Consider the following 14,299-nt stretch of genomic DNA (forward strand, 5'->3'; position numbering starts at 1 on the left):
TCAGAGTACAGCTAATGGCCCGCTTGTGAGGTCATACACGAGGGGGATAGTAAATAAAGTAGTATTATAACTACAAATAATTGGAACAACACTGGTAAAGCAAGGACAATTAGATTGAGTAGAAGAAAAAAGTAAAGTACATGATACTAACACTGCATTACATCGGCAGTTATTGAGGAGTTTTACATTTTGCTTACCTTAAAGTTAGTGTACGCAAACAACTATGTGTACAAAAGAAAATGCCCTGCGCCTAATTTACACCCAGTTTTTATGAATCCACAGAGAAATACATTGGGCACCTAAATTTACACGCGCCTGATATTGTAACAAAAAAAGAAGTCATGCATGCCTCATTCTTTTAATCAGAAGATTAAACTTGCTGACTTACAATCAGTGGGAAAAGTGGCCCTTTTTAGAAGGCACTAGTAGTTATTTTTTATTGAATATACCATTGTGATTTCAATAACATGCTGTATGTCAATAGAAAGCTAAGCAGATATATTTTTAAAGGTACGAGTTTCAAGAACACCTGTTTGACAGTTATATGTAATGCAATTTGTGGAAAACAGCTTACTGAAAAGCAGACCAAATTCTTAAATACTATGTGAAATGTTTCTACTTTAATTGTCGACAGTGTGTGAAAGTTAACGTTCTAGCTCCTGGGGGTGTGGGCTGCAAGCAAATGTTTCCTGTTTAGTAGAAACAACCTTTTTCTTACAAATATTAGGCAGAACTTCACGTCCTGCTGGACTGGCAGCAGCGAACCTCCACCATATCTTGTATGAAGTGAGTCTACTCCTTAGACTGCACTCTAGATGGTGCAGCAGGCAGATAGCCACAAAGGGTCTCTAACCCTTTCCCGCTGATCGGCATGGCCGCTGATAGCTCCTGCCTTCACAATCGCGGTGCTCCCGGTTTTCAAGATGGTTGATATCGTTAACTGGGCGAGTTCATACTTCACAAGGGTGCTCACCTTGAAGCCGCATCGAGAGTCCTGCAAAATATGTATCTTCGTGTCAATCGACACAGCTTTGCGCTTTGTCGGCGCCATCTTCGAACTGGGTTGAACCGTTGGTTGCACGCTGCTTTGGTGGCGTCAGCCTGGTATCGCAAGAGAGAGAGACGCGGGACGGGTGCCACCGTGCCGCTTTGCTTGTAGCTTTTTTTTCTTTCTCTTTCGGAGTGACTGTGACCGACGCGCATGAAGCAGCTAGCGCCATCTTGTGGCGCGCTGCGCCTACTCAGCTATTCTCCGGTGCACGGGCGGGGCGGGACGCGCTGCGCGGTATTGGTGGCAGATACGAACTTACGGAGGTAAACATTGCCTCGTCTCGACATCGTTCGTTTCAGGGAACTAAGCAACGCAAATGTTACGATTATTTGGCACGGAAAACGCCGTCCAGATGGCAAAATTTTGATCGTTATATCCGATATGCGGTGAATAACCTATCGTTATAACGGTTGTTTTTCCCCATAGACCTAATGCATAAAATGACACTCTCATGTCGACCCATCGTTATAACCGATATATCGTTATATGTGGTATCGTTATAAGTGGACTGCACTGTACTTATGTCATTGACCCTCAAAGGGTTAATAATTCCTACCGCTCGCCATAAGGGCACGTAAACCCGCAAAATAGAAGTGAAATAAGGTGTATGTCACAAATATGCCTGTGATATACACCTCTGCTTTACTTGGCAAACCAGGAACCACATCAAATTGACTCACGCGGGAAAGAAATACAGGAATGACAGTGAAGACCAAGTAAACAAGCGAAAGCGTAAAATGAATATTTCTAGTGGTGTTCTTCTAATGAGCTCTGGAGGAATTATAGTGAGATATATTTGTGGAACAATCACAGTTCTTTTGGGTCCCTCGTTTACTGCTCCACCAAGTGAAGTGCCAAAGCCCATAGAGTTTCATGCAATAATTGCTAGAGGGTACTCTGGCGGTAGTGTCTACGGGAGCTTTAATGGGAGGGTTGAGCCAGCATGGGAATTACGGGTAGTACATGGATTTGCTTAAACTTGGTTCTTCCGGCTTCATATGGCTTCATAGCTTTGTGAACTCGTCATTTTCAACAATGTACTCCGCAGTAAATAATTAAACATTATTAAAATTGTCCAACCGTAGGATTCGAAAACAGGACCTCTAGGTGTAGACGCCCAATATTGAAACCATTACACCACGGTCGCACGCATCGACAAGTGACATATAACGCCCTTATGAATTTATAGAGTGCCTTGAGACGCTAGGCACGTTTTGATTTGGCCGCTACCTGCTGTGGTTGCTTAGTGGCTATGGTGTTGGGCTGCTTGCTAAGTGCGAGGTCGCGGGATCGAATCCCGGCTGCATTTCGATGGGGGCGGAACGCGAAAATGTTTGTTTACTTAGATTTAGGTGCACATTAACCCTTTCGCTGTCGGACGTTTCTGGCCGTGACGCACCCCCAGTGTCGGCTTGGTTTCAGGGAACGAGCATAACAGGGAATGAACATAGCAATTTATTTTTGATTATGATTGGTATACAAATAACATAGTCAATGCAATATGCACATTTCAGTGTTCTGCAGCTGTTGTTAGTAAACATCATCATCATCATCAGCCTGACTATAAAATCTGCTCAACATCCGAATCTGACGATGCGGAACCCTCTTCGTCTCAAGCGACTTTGTCCGAGTCCGAATCCGAGCTCGGCTCGTATTCTGAATCGGAATTCAGCCACCGCTTCCATGAGCAGACGAAGGTCCCGCGCGCCGAGCCATCCGAAAGTAACCGCATGCAGGGAGGATGCGCTTTCAGTCGCCCGCGCAACGGAGAGTTAATGGGACGTTGCGTGATCAAGAAGACAGAGGGAGATGAAAAAAGGCTAAACAAAGTTCGAAGGGCTTTACGTTTACTGCTGCAGGTCGGAAGCGAGGGTGCGGCGAGAGAGCGAAAGCAGCAATCGAGTCACCCTTTTTGGAGAGGCAACGGCACGTGCGCCTGAACTTGACGCGCCGTAGCAGGCACACCATCAGAAGAAAAATAAAAACCTTCAAACCAGCGGAGATTACAGAACAACCCCTGAACCCATAACCACACGCGCGCGACGCATGATCCAGCGAACGCGGAGCCACCGCGCCACTCAGCAAAGAGAAAGTGGGGAGTGGCAGTCGCACCGTACTCTTCAATACATGGGTTAACACAGGTCGGAGCGAATATACGAACTTGTAGAAAGAGTCAATAGATGGCGTGGACAATCCAGGAGCGCCTGTTTTTGCGCTCAGGCGCGAAATTTTGAACGCACGATAGAGAACGTACCGGTACGTCAGTGACACCGTGGGAGGGAAGCGCGATGACGTACCGGTACGTCAGTGACAGCGAAAGGGTTAAAGAACCCCAGGCGGTCCAAATTTCCGGAGTCCCCCACTGTGGTGTGCCTCATGATCAGGTAGGGGTATTGGCACGTAACCCCCACCCCCCACCCCCTTTTTTTGTGACTTGGCTACCTTGACAAGCTGAACTGTTGCAATTAGCAGCGATTGTTTGTGTTGGCAGCATCTTCCGCACCTAGAAAAGTATACATTGCTCTGAAGCTTACGGCAATGAACTCATGCAAAGCGTAATAAGTGAATTCACGAGCACAAAGATCAGACAAATCCATGTGCTTCCCATCACTCCCATGGTGGCTCAACGATTGAAGCGCCAGGGTTCCCATAGTACATTGTGGGAAACTCTATGCCAAAATCGACTGTATTATTTGGGATGTTGTGCAATGATGCATGGCCGCGTAGAGTGCAGGATGCTGTGGTTCTAGACCTACTGTGCCCACCACAGAAGGCTAGAAAAACACCCTCATAAGCACAGCAGAGAAATGCCTAGCTCGGGCGGCTTGACAGATAACGGTAGAAGCGCCATTGAAAACACACCGAATCATTCTACACTTACATCGGTGTTTTCTCTACTTCCTTTTTAAATAAAAAGATTTTCATCCCTAAATATTTTCACAAACAATGGCTAAATTTGTTAATTTTTGCTTTTCCTTCCCATTTGGCTGTTGCCTCGGCTCTCTCCCTTAGTAGACCGCTTAATTTTCAATTTCTTGCGACTCTTGTTTCCCATTGCCACAAGTACTCTACAATTAGGGGGAAAACCAGACGCGGTAACGGGTGACATTCATCTTGCTTATGGGTTTGACGGTTATTGCTGGGTTTGATGAAAATTTTGAAATTTTTAGGGATGATTATGAAATGTACATTGTTGAAAAGATACCAGTGGGGCCTTTCTAGTGGCAGCACCTTCAGATTTCAAAACAAACATCGAAATAATGAGAGAGGTGAAAACATTCTGCCATTTCTTAGCAGGAAGAATATCAATCTGTTTCACGCCCTCAGTTCAGTGTCCTTTCCCTTGACCCAATCAGCGATCGCTTCTATGCCTTGGCCATAATAATACTGTAACAGTAGCCCAGTGTTGACCGCTGTGCCTTGCGAGGAATGGCAGTTTGCATGCGCAAAGACGCGGGACAGTGTACGCTCACTGGGCTCACTCGCGTACGCCTTGACAGATGCCGCTTCGTACTTTGTTATTGACATTGTTTCAAAACACTTCGTTATCTACAAATGTAATTGTTATATTTTTATAGCTGTTAGATCAGCACAAAAAGGAAAGAAGCACTTTCTTGCATGCTATAAATCTGCTTCACTGAGAGTTGAATGTACCGTGCTGTAGCTGCGAAGCCAGGCGTGCCGATGTGACGCAGCCCAGGCGTGCGATAACAGAGGAGCTGTTCCCCAAGATCACACCGCGTTTTGACACGTATGAGGCATGCCGCACCGTCTACGCATGCGCGGGCGCGCGGGCGCGGGCTTGCGTGCATCCGCAAACGTACGCGTGGTCTGAGCTTAAGGGTACCTCGAGCCTTGAGATTGGGCATGGCTGTTGCGGGTAGCCTAGGACTTCTCATGTTCAGTCATCATGGTAGGAATTAATGTCCATTCTCGTACTCTTAGGTAGTCCTTTAATTGCTTTGGGCCACATGTGGTCCTTTGCGCAGTCGAGTGCATTTGATATAAATGGTATAGAAAGCACAAGCAGTTCAAAGCTAATGAATACTATCGTATACAATATAAAATACATAGAAATGAAGCTCTGGCCTTACTTAGAAAATCCAAAAAGAAGTATCATACAACTCTTATAGAAAGCAACCAACATCCTCCGCGAAAAATGTGGAAAATAGTTAACTCGATCATTACACTTCGAGAGAAGGATCATATATTGCCAGAAATTATCCCACCTATTAGAACCACAGAAAGCCTTGCGGAAGACTTCAATCAATACTTTGTAATATAGGTCCAACTCTTGCGAAACAACTAAGTATGCACGAAGCCCCCGATCTCCCAGCTCCTGTACTTAATTCTTTTGTTTTTGATGACATTACTCATGATGAAATCATTTCTACCGTTAAAACAATGACTGGAGGAAGAACACCAGGTAAAGATAAGATCCCCTTACTCGTCATTAAACAGCACATCAAGGAACTGAGTGGGCATTTAAAAAAATCATTTAATGCATCCTTCTACATGACCACATATCTAGACGCATTTAAAATAGCGCAAGTCACACCAATATACAAGTCCGGTAGTAAGGATGACATCCAGAACTACCGACCAATATGAATACTTAGTGCCCTTAACACAGTATTTGAAAAGTTATTGATGAAACGTTTTACCCATTTTCTAGATAAATATAACGTACTAGTAGACAACCAGCACGGTTTTAGGAAAAACAGATCTACTTCCACGGCTGTACAGTGTTCAAGTGAATTTATTAACAAAGCATTAAATCTTATGGGCATCATTAAGGAGTGCGCAATAGAAGTCGGTGGTAACGCCGTTAAACAGGAAACCAGTAAGCTATCGCAGGAGAAGAAAGATCTGATCAAGAAACGCCAATGTATGAAAGTCTCTAACCCTAGAGCTAGAATAGAACTGGCAGAACTATCTTAGTTAATCAACAAGCGTAAGACAGCGCACATAAAGAACTATAATATGGATAGAATTGAACAGGCTCTCAGGAACAGAAGAAGCCTAAAAGCAGTGAAGAAGAAACTAGGAATAGGCAAGAATCAGATGTGTGCGTTAAGAGACAAAGCCGGCAATATCGTTACTAATATGGATGAGATAGTTCAAGTGGCTGAAGAGTTTTATAGAGATTTATACAGTACCAGTAACACCCACGACGATAAGGTGAGAGAGAATAGGCTAGAGGAACTTGAAATCCCACAAGTAACACCGGAAGAGGTAAAGAATGCCTTGGGAGCTATGCAAAGGGGGAAGGCAGCTGGGGAGGATCAGGTAACAGCAGATTTGTTGAAGGATGGTGGGAACACTGTCCTAGAAAGATTGGCCGCCCTATATACACAATGCCTCATGACCTCGAATGTACCGGAATCTTGGAAGAACGCTAACATAATCCTAATCCATAAGAAAGGGGACGCCAAAGACTTGAAAAATTATAGACCGATCAGCTTACTGTCCGTTGCCTACAAAGTGTTTACTAAGGTAATCGCAAATAGAATCAGGAATACCTTAGATTTCTGTCAACCAAAGGACCAGGCAGGATTCCGTAAAGGCTATTCAACAATAGACCATATTCACACTATCAATCAGGTGATAGAGAAATGTGCGGAATATAACCAACCCTTATATATAGCCTTCATTGATTACGAAAAAGCATTTGATTCAGTCGAAACCTCAGCAGTCATGAAGGCACTACGGAATCGGGGTGTAGATGAGCCATATGTAAAGATACTGGAAGATATCTATAGCGGTTCCACAGCCACTGTAATCCTCCACAAAGAAAGCAACAATATCCCAATAAAGAAAGGCGTTAGACAGGGAGATACGATATCTCCAATGCTATTCACAGCATGTTTACAGGAGGTATTCAGAGACCTGGAGCGGGAAGAATTGGGGATAAAGGTTGATGGAGAATACCTTAGCAACTTGCGATTCGCTGATGATATTGCCTTGCTTAGTAACTCAGGAGACCAATTGCAATGCATGCTGACTTACCTGGAGAGGCAAAGCAGAACGGTGGGTCTGACAATTAATCTACAGAAAACTAAAGTAATGTTTAACAGTCTCGGAAGAGAACAGCAGTTTACGATAGGTAGCGAGGCACTGGAAGTGGTAAGGGAATACATCTACTTAGGGCAGGTAGTGACCACGGAACCGGATCATGAGACTGAGATAACCAGAAGAATAAGAATGGGCTGGGGTGCGTTTGGCAGGCATTCTCAAATCATGAACAGCAGGTTGCCACTATCCCTCAAGAGGAAAGTGTATAACAGCTGTGTCTTACCAGTACTCACCTACGGGGCAGAAACCTGGAGGCTTACGAAAAGGATTCTGCTGAAATTGAGGACGACGCAACGAGCTATGGAAAGAAGAATGATAGGTGTAACGTTAAAGGATAAGAAAAGAGCAGATTGGGTGAGGGAACAAACGCGGGTAAATGACATCTTAGTTGAAATCAAGAAAAAGAAATGGGCATGGGCCGGACATGTAATGAGGAGGGAAGATAACCGATGGTCATTAAGGGTTACGGACTGGATTCCAAGGGAAGGGAAGCGTAGTAGGGGGCGGCAGAAAGTTAGGTGGGCGGATGACATTAAGATGTTTGCAGGGACAACATGGCCACAATTAGTACATGACCGGGGTAGTTGGAGAAGTATGGGAGAGGCCTTTGCCCTGCAGTGGGCGTAACTAGGCTGATGATGATGATGATGATGATGAAATAACAAAGAGTATGTAGCTGGCATTTTTGTTGATATTAAAAAAGCGTTTGACAGTGTGAACCATGATATACTACTATCAAAACTACACCGGTATGGATTCAGAGGTCAAGCGAAGCAGTTTTTCGAAAGCTATCTTTCTGGTCGCAAGCAATTTGTTAAAATCGACAAATCCATATCAAGCGTTCATTCCATCCTTTGTGGCATGCCTCAGGGCTCGGTATTGGGACCATTACTCTTTTCCTTGTACATAAATGATCTGCCAGATGCTTTGAATTATGCCCAAACTATTATATATGCTGATGACACAGCCCTTGTCTTCTCGTCATGACCCTAATATGCTCCAAAGGCATGCTAATAGTGATCTTTCTCGCATGTGCCAGTGGTTTTTACAAAATAAATTAACAATACATACCTCAAAGACTAAATACATTGTGTTCTCTAGTCAGTATAAAAATTCATATAGCTTAAATGAGTTACGAATAGGCGCAAACCCCCTCGAACAAGTCGATCAACAGGTATATCTTGGTATAACTCTAGATTCAGCTTTCAGTTTTAATCCTCACATAATTCGAGTAAGCAACAAATTGAGACGGGCTTGCTTTGTCCTAATAAAAGCTAGAAAGTTCTTCTCGCTTCGCACATTAAAAATTTTGTATTATTACCTTTTTCAAAACAATGACTTACTGTGTGGAGTCCTGGGGACTTACGTATAACACGTACTTAAATCAAATAGTAATTTTACAAAAAAGAGCACTTCAAATAATAACACATAGTAAACACACAGATAGATCCGCACCGCTCTTTCGTCACTTAGACATTACACCTTTCTTTGCTATGCGGGATTAGAAACTAGCTTGTGTGGTTATACATATACTAAACCATAACATCCCACTATCATCATCAGATCTTGCTAATCATCATCTGTTTTTGTATATCCATCTCGTCCAACTAGAAATTTTTTCAGTTGTCGTTTTAACCTTCCAGCTGTTAATAATGTGTACAGTAAAAGAACTATCGCCTATGCCACTGCTAAAATCTGGAACCAACTGCCTGCTAACTTAAAAGTAGGTCAATTCTCAACCGCCGATATAAAAAAATTTTTACGGAGCCAGCAATATTCGACTCCACGATAAGTCTGTTTTTTTTTTTGATGCATTCTTCCTTTTATTTTGTCCTCCGAACTATTGTATAATTTCTTGAGCATTTCGCCTTCCTTTGTGTATAATTGTTGCATAACTGCTGTTACATGAATCCTGTGTAAAATATTGAGTTGTCTCGCTATAATTATTTTTTCGCACTTCCTGCATGGGCCCAAGTCTAGCCGAGAAGGCTAAGGGCCCAGATGATTCACATGTACTTCTTATTAGTCGTTTGAATAAACTGATTTTGAATTGAATTGAATATTCCACAACAACTCTGCAGCAATCACAAATGGTATTGTGGCCCATGCCTAGACTAACCACTTCACCAGTTTGTCATGACAAGCTGGAAATATGGGATGCAGTTTCATCGCCACTATCTTAGCACATAGCTTCCCTCTCCATCTTATATGCTAAAAAGAAAGCAAAAACTCGTTCTGTTGCTCTCTTGTGAGGACAGTAGCATTGGCACCGACTCTGACAGTTGGCTGTGAACTCAGTTTCGTTTTCGCATCCAATTGTAATGTGCTACGAGTAGCACAGAACATTTTGAAACATTCAGGAACATTTTGTTGAAAAGGAAGTGTGCACATCAGATTCTGGCAATTATGTAATCATTATGTGCCGTCATTTTCTCCTGACACTGTTGAGGGCAAGGCAAAAGCATTTTCAGTAGGGCTGTGCTAATACCAAATAGATCTCAAATTGAATGTTGAACTGAATCAAGAAAAAAAGCAGAATGTCATATCGAATATCAATTTTTTTTTTACCTAGAATGATAGCCCAAGCTTTTTAGCTGTGCCATCCAGAAACACTTTAAAGCAGCATGTGCTACTTTATTCCTACTGCTAAAACATGGCACCCTCGGTTAAACGGAATGTTTGGCTGCAGTTTTGAGCTTAGTAATTAGTATAAAAATTCAGCTGTATCTAGAGAGAAAATGGGCATTCTCAAACAAAGCTTGTCCGTTGCGATTTTCGCAGAGAAATGGACATCACCAAAGAGCGTATCTCCAAGATCTTGGGTGCTGGTGCCAATGTGATCTTGGTCACTGGAGGTATCGATGACTTGTGCCTCAAGTACTTTGTGGAGGCTGGTGCCATGGCCGTGCGCCGCTGCAAGAAACAGGATCTTCGACGCATTGCAAAAGCCACTGGAGGTACTGAAGTCATTTGCATGGTCTGAGTAACTTGCATTTTCTGCCTCCTGTCTTGAGCACAGGAGCAAGATTTACTTGGAGTGCAGGGTGATCGGTGGTACAGTCGAACCCACTTACAACAATATGAAAGTGCCATGAAAATTCCTTTGTTATAAACGATAATTGTTATAACTGGGCTGCATGTAAAAAAGAAAATCAAAATGGGGCATGGCGTAGGTGTTCCAAGAAAACTATAATGGCAGTGAGGCCAGTTATCCTCCCCACCTCCTTTCCCCATCCGGCTTCTGATTGTGTTGACTCGTTTAACTCTGCTTCCCACACGCTCCGATCTCGTGTTGTTAACAAGCCACGGCTGTTGGCGTTCGAGAATGACACTGCTATAACTGCAAAGAGGGGTCACGGGCGGCAAGTGACATACGAGCTCCGTCGAGGCATCGCTTTGGTAGTCCCAAAAGGTACCTTTTAAACAATGTGGGAAGGTTGCCGCGGCAGCATCTCCGCTTGAGAAATCCAAAAGAAATGCTGGAACGGGATCGCCACAAGCATCTCACCACGTACTTCCCACTGGCTTGCACGAGAAAACTGCATGTCCGTCGGCCTTGCTTGCTTTACGTGAAGCTTGCAGGCATCCTTTTCCAAGGCATCCAGGTGCTCCACGTAGTGAAGCGGAAGGTCCCTCGTGTAAACAGTCCCATGAGGGACTGAACCATCTACAGGACCTCCCACAGGGACAATGTTAAACGACCTGCCCTACCACATCAGCGCTACCGTCGGGGCCATCACTGTCACTATCCGATGCAAGCATGTTCACGACGATCGCCTCATCGGTTAGGAGCACTTCGTTTCCAAATCTAGAGCAGTGCACTTTCTTTTCACTGGCAATGTCGTGCATTACCGATGATCTGTGGGCAGATCAGCCATTTTCCGTTTCAGCGGCGAGTCCCAACGACCAAAGACAAGCACAAGGGACTTAATCTGTAAGCAGAATGGCGCAGAATGAGGGCCATAGAATAAAGAACAAACTGTGAGGACCTGGCCTAGCGAGCAATCTAGGTAGGGTGCTGTAATCTGGGAGCAGCGCTGGCAGTGTTGTCAACGCATTTAGCGCAGTCCATTCTTGTTACGTAGGGTGGCGTGGTGCAGAGCTATGGGTGCAGCCCATTCTTGTTTGGAGGGGTGGAAGGGTGACGGGAGAGATGTGCACGGTGGCAGTTGGGGTAGAGGGTGATCGTGCAGCTGCTCGCATTTCACTTTATCTCTTTTCTTTTCAAGGATTTCACATTCCATTACCTTTTGGTACGGACACCCAGGAGCCAGACCTCATTGTTATAACCAATAATGCGGCATGGGGACATTTTAGTAACCAGGCGTTTGCCCCGTAGAAAACATATAAAAGTTGATATGGCAGCAGCTTTTCATTGTTATAACTGATATATTGTTAGAACCGGGGTCGTTATAAGTGGGTTCAACTGTATTGCGTAAGTATTATCTTAGTATAAAAGAGGTTAGGGAAGATGTATCACTTTACCACACGTAGCACCTCTGCATCCTGCATGATGCTTGGATTGCTTTGTAACATAAAATCTATTGACCATATTTGCTCGATTTTGACGCACCCTCGATTGTAACGTGCACCCGTTTTCTGCGACAAGAAAAAAAAAGGGGGGGGGGAATCCTGTCGATTGTAATGTGCACCCGTTTGCCATGACTCAAAGAAGTCCTTTACAGTACCACCCACCTTATTCTTTCATACAGAAATACAACTTTCTCTCATTTGGAAAAAACAAGGATTTACTCCCAATGCACTGAATTTGCGATAAATAAGGAAAGTCGCAGTTTCGCCTGAAAGGCAAAGCATCGATTACGATAGCAAATTAGTAGACAGCTATACGAAAAGTAAGGATAGTAGTTTTATCGGCCGTATAAACTTTTAAACATTCGCTTACTAGCTAAATTAACAACCATGGTGTCACACACACACACACAAGGAAACATGAACACGTCTCACTCTATGACCGCAGAAACTCTTTATCAAAACGCCGGAGCGAAGAAGTGCTGTAGCAGGAGCGAGGGAATTGACATATGTGTGGCCTCCAGCTTCAACGCGAACTAAGCGACGAGAACACAGTGCGGTGCGCCGGACGCCGGACTTGTTTGTACGTCAAAGGCTTTAGGCAAAGTGTGCCCGACACAGATACATACACGACGCTACCTTCAATGCCTTTATTTCCGAGAAGAGAGCTACATATACGCCTGAACGGATGCGTTGCAGAACATTTACCCAGAGCAAACTGATAACAGCAAAATTGCGACCTACATGAGACCCATAGTTTGATAGTGACTAGCATAGCGCCACTGATCTTCACTCCGGTCCTGGAAAACGCAGTGGTCAGATGACAACTTGAGCCAAGGAGCTTTTGCTCCATGCCGCCACTCTGCTGCATTCAGCATTTTGAATCGTACTTCTTTATTTCTGCTGTTCAGCTCAGCTGCTGGTCAGCTTGGCCAACATGGAAGGCGAGGAGTCCTTTGATGCAAGCATGCTGGGAGAGGCAGAAGAAGTGGTTCAGGAGAAGATTTGTGACGATGAGCTGATTTTGATCAAGAAGTGAGTATGTGCCACTAGCCATGGATCCTTTTCTCCCTCCCACTGTTGGCCTCCCTGCTGGTTTGTGTTGGGTCCTCTTGACTTTCTTGTACTTGTTAAGGGGCGACGCGGCTCTCGAAATCGAAAAAAATGCAAAAAAATGCCAATTCTCAAAAATCTCGATTTTGAAGTCTTCATTGTCCAAAGTATTACCCCACAGAGTATTATTGCTCAATTCCTTCTCAAAGTATTAAAAAAATGGCAATTTGTAAGCGTCGGTGGGCCGGAATTGAAGGCCCAGCTCGAAAATTTTCCCTAATTTCAAGCCGCCAAAGCTCTGGACAATGCAGGGCGATCGCCGCCATCTTGGTCTCATTTGAAAGCTGGTTTTCCGTACTTCATTTTGGCACCTTTCAACACAATGAAGGCATTCTGTGAGCGACGGTATCGGTGACGTTTTCGAAGGGTGAAATTCCGAAAGAGCGACGCTGATTGGCATTTCTTTGCATGTTTAGCACTTTTGCTTTCCCTATGGCACAACAGGGGTCGCACCATCGAGATCCATGTAGAGACCTCGTTCGCGCACTTTTCATTTGTGCTTCGGTGCTGCAGTGCTCGCTTTCCCTGTAGGTTTGTTCGATTCAGAAAAAGGTGCATGGCATCACAAATGAAAAGGTGCAGGGGGTGCCAGCTATGGTGTGCCGGGCTGCACGCACTCGCTGCAAGGTTCAAGGGTGCATCGCACCGTGGCGGCACCTTGCCTTGCACCCCGTTCAATCGCGCCCGGGAGTGCTTGGGGAATCCTCGGGGAAACCTTGGGGAATCGAAAGCCTAGTACAGTGCACCCTGAGTAGATGCAGAATGTGCAGAGAAACTTGGCTGAATTGGATAGACCTTGTGGCACGACAGGGGTCGCGCTGTTGAGATCAATGTAGCGACTACATTTACATCCTTTCGGTTTGTGCTTGCCGCTTTGGTGCTCAGTGTGCACGTGTAGCAATGGTGCATTCCCTGTGGCACACCAGGCGTTGCACCGTAGAAATCAGTGTAGCGAAGACGTTCGTGCCCTTTTCGTTAGTGCTTTGCTGCTGCGGTGCTCACTTTCCCTGTGGCACAACAGGGATCACACTGTTGAGATCAATGTAGCGTCCGCGACTGTGTTCGCACCTTTTCTGTTTGTGCTTGACGCCGTGGTGCTCGCTGTGCACGTGTGGCAATGGCGCATTCCCTGTGTCACACCAGGCGTTGCACCGTAGAGATCAATGTCCTTTTCGTTTGTGCTTTGGTGCTGCGGTGCTCGCTTTCCCTGTGGCACGATGGGGGTCACACTGTCAAGATCAATGTAGCAATCGCGTTTGCGCCCTTTCAGTTTATGCTTGACACCATGGTGCTTGCTGTGCATGTATAGCAATGGCGAGTTCAATGTGGCACACCAGGCGTTGCAGCGTAGAGATCAATGTAGCGACCACATTCACGCCCTTTTCCTTTATGCTTCGGTGCTGCGGTGCTCGCTTTCCCTATGGCAGGCACAACAGGAGTTGCATTGTCGAGATCAATGTAGCGACTGCATTCGTGCCCTTTTGGTTTGTGCTTGACATCGTAGTGCTTGTTCTTCATGTTCGGGGGGTT

General features: G+C 44.9%; 1 protein-coding gene across 3 annotated transcripts in view; it reads left to right on the plus strand.

Annotated features, from left to right (window-relative positions):
- Nucleotides 1-14,299, plus strand: part of CCT1 (chaperonin containing TCP1 subunit 1) — a 61,297-nt gene that overhangs the window by 23,652 nt on the left and 23,346 nt on the right. For all 3 annotated transcript variants that reach the window (XM_055065763.2, XM_055065764.2, XM_072288623.1), the window contains 2 exons: nucleotides 9,908-10,083; nucleotides 12,568-12,691. In XM_055065763.2, the coding sequence (XP_054921738.1) occupies nucleotides 9,908-10,083; nucleotides 12,568-12,691 (300 nt within the window). The remainder of the gene's footprint in view (nucleotides 1-9,907; nucleotides 10,084-12,567; nucleotides 12,692-14,299) is intronic.

The sequence above is a fragment of the Dermacentor andersoni genome, chromosome 6, assembly GCF_023375885.2.
Source record: "Dermacentor andersoni chromosome 6, qqDerAnde1_hic_scaffold, whole genome shotgun sequence".
NCBI lineage: Eukaryota > Metazoa > Arthropoda > Arachnida > Ixodida > Ixodidae > Dermacentor > Dermacentor andersoni.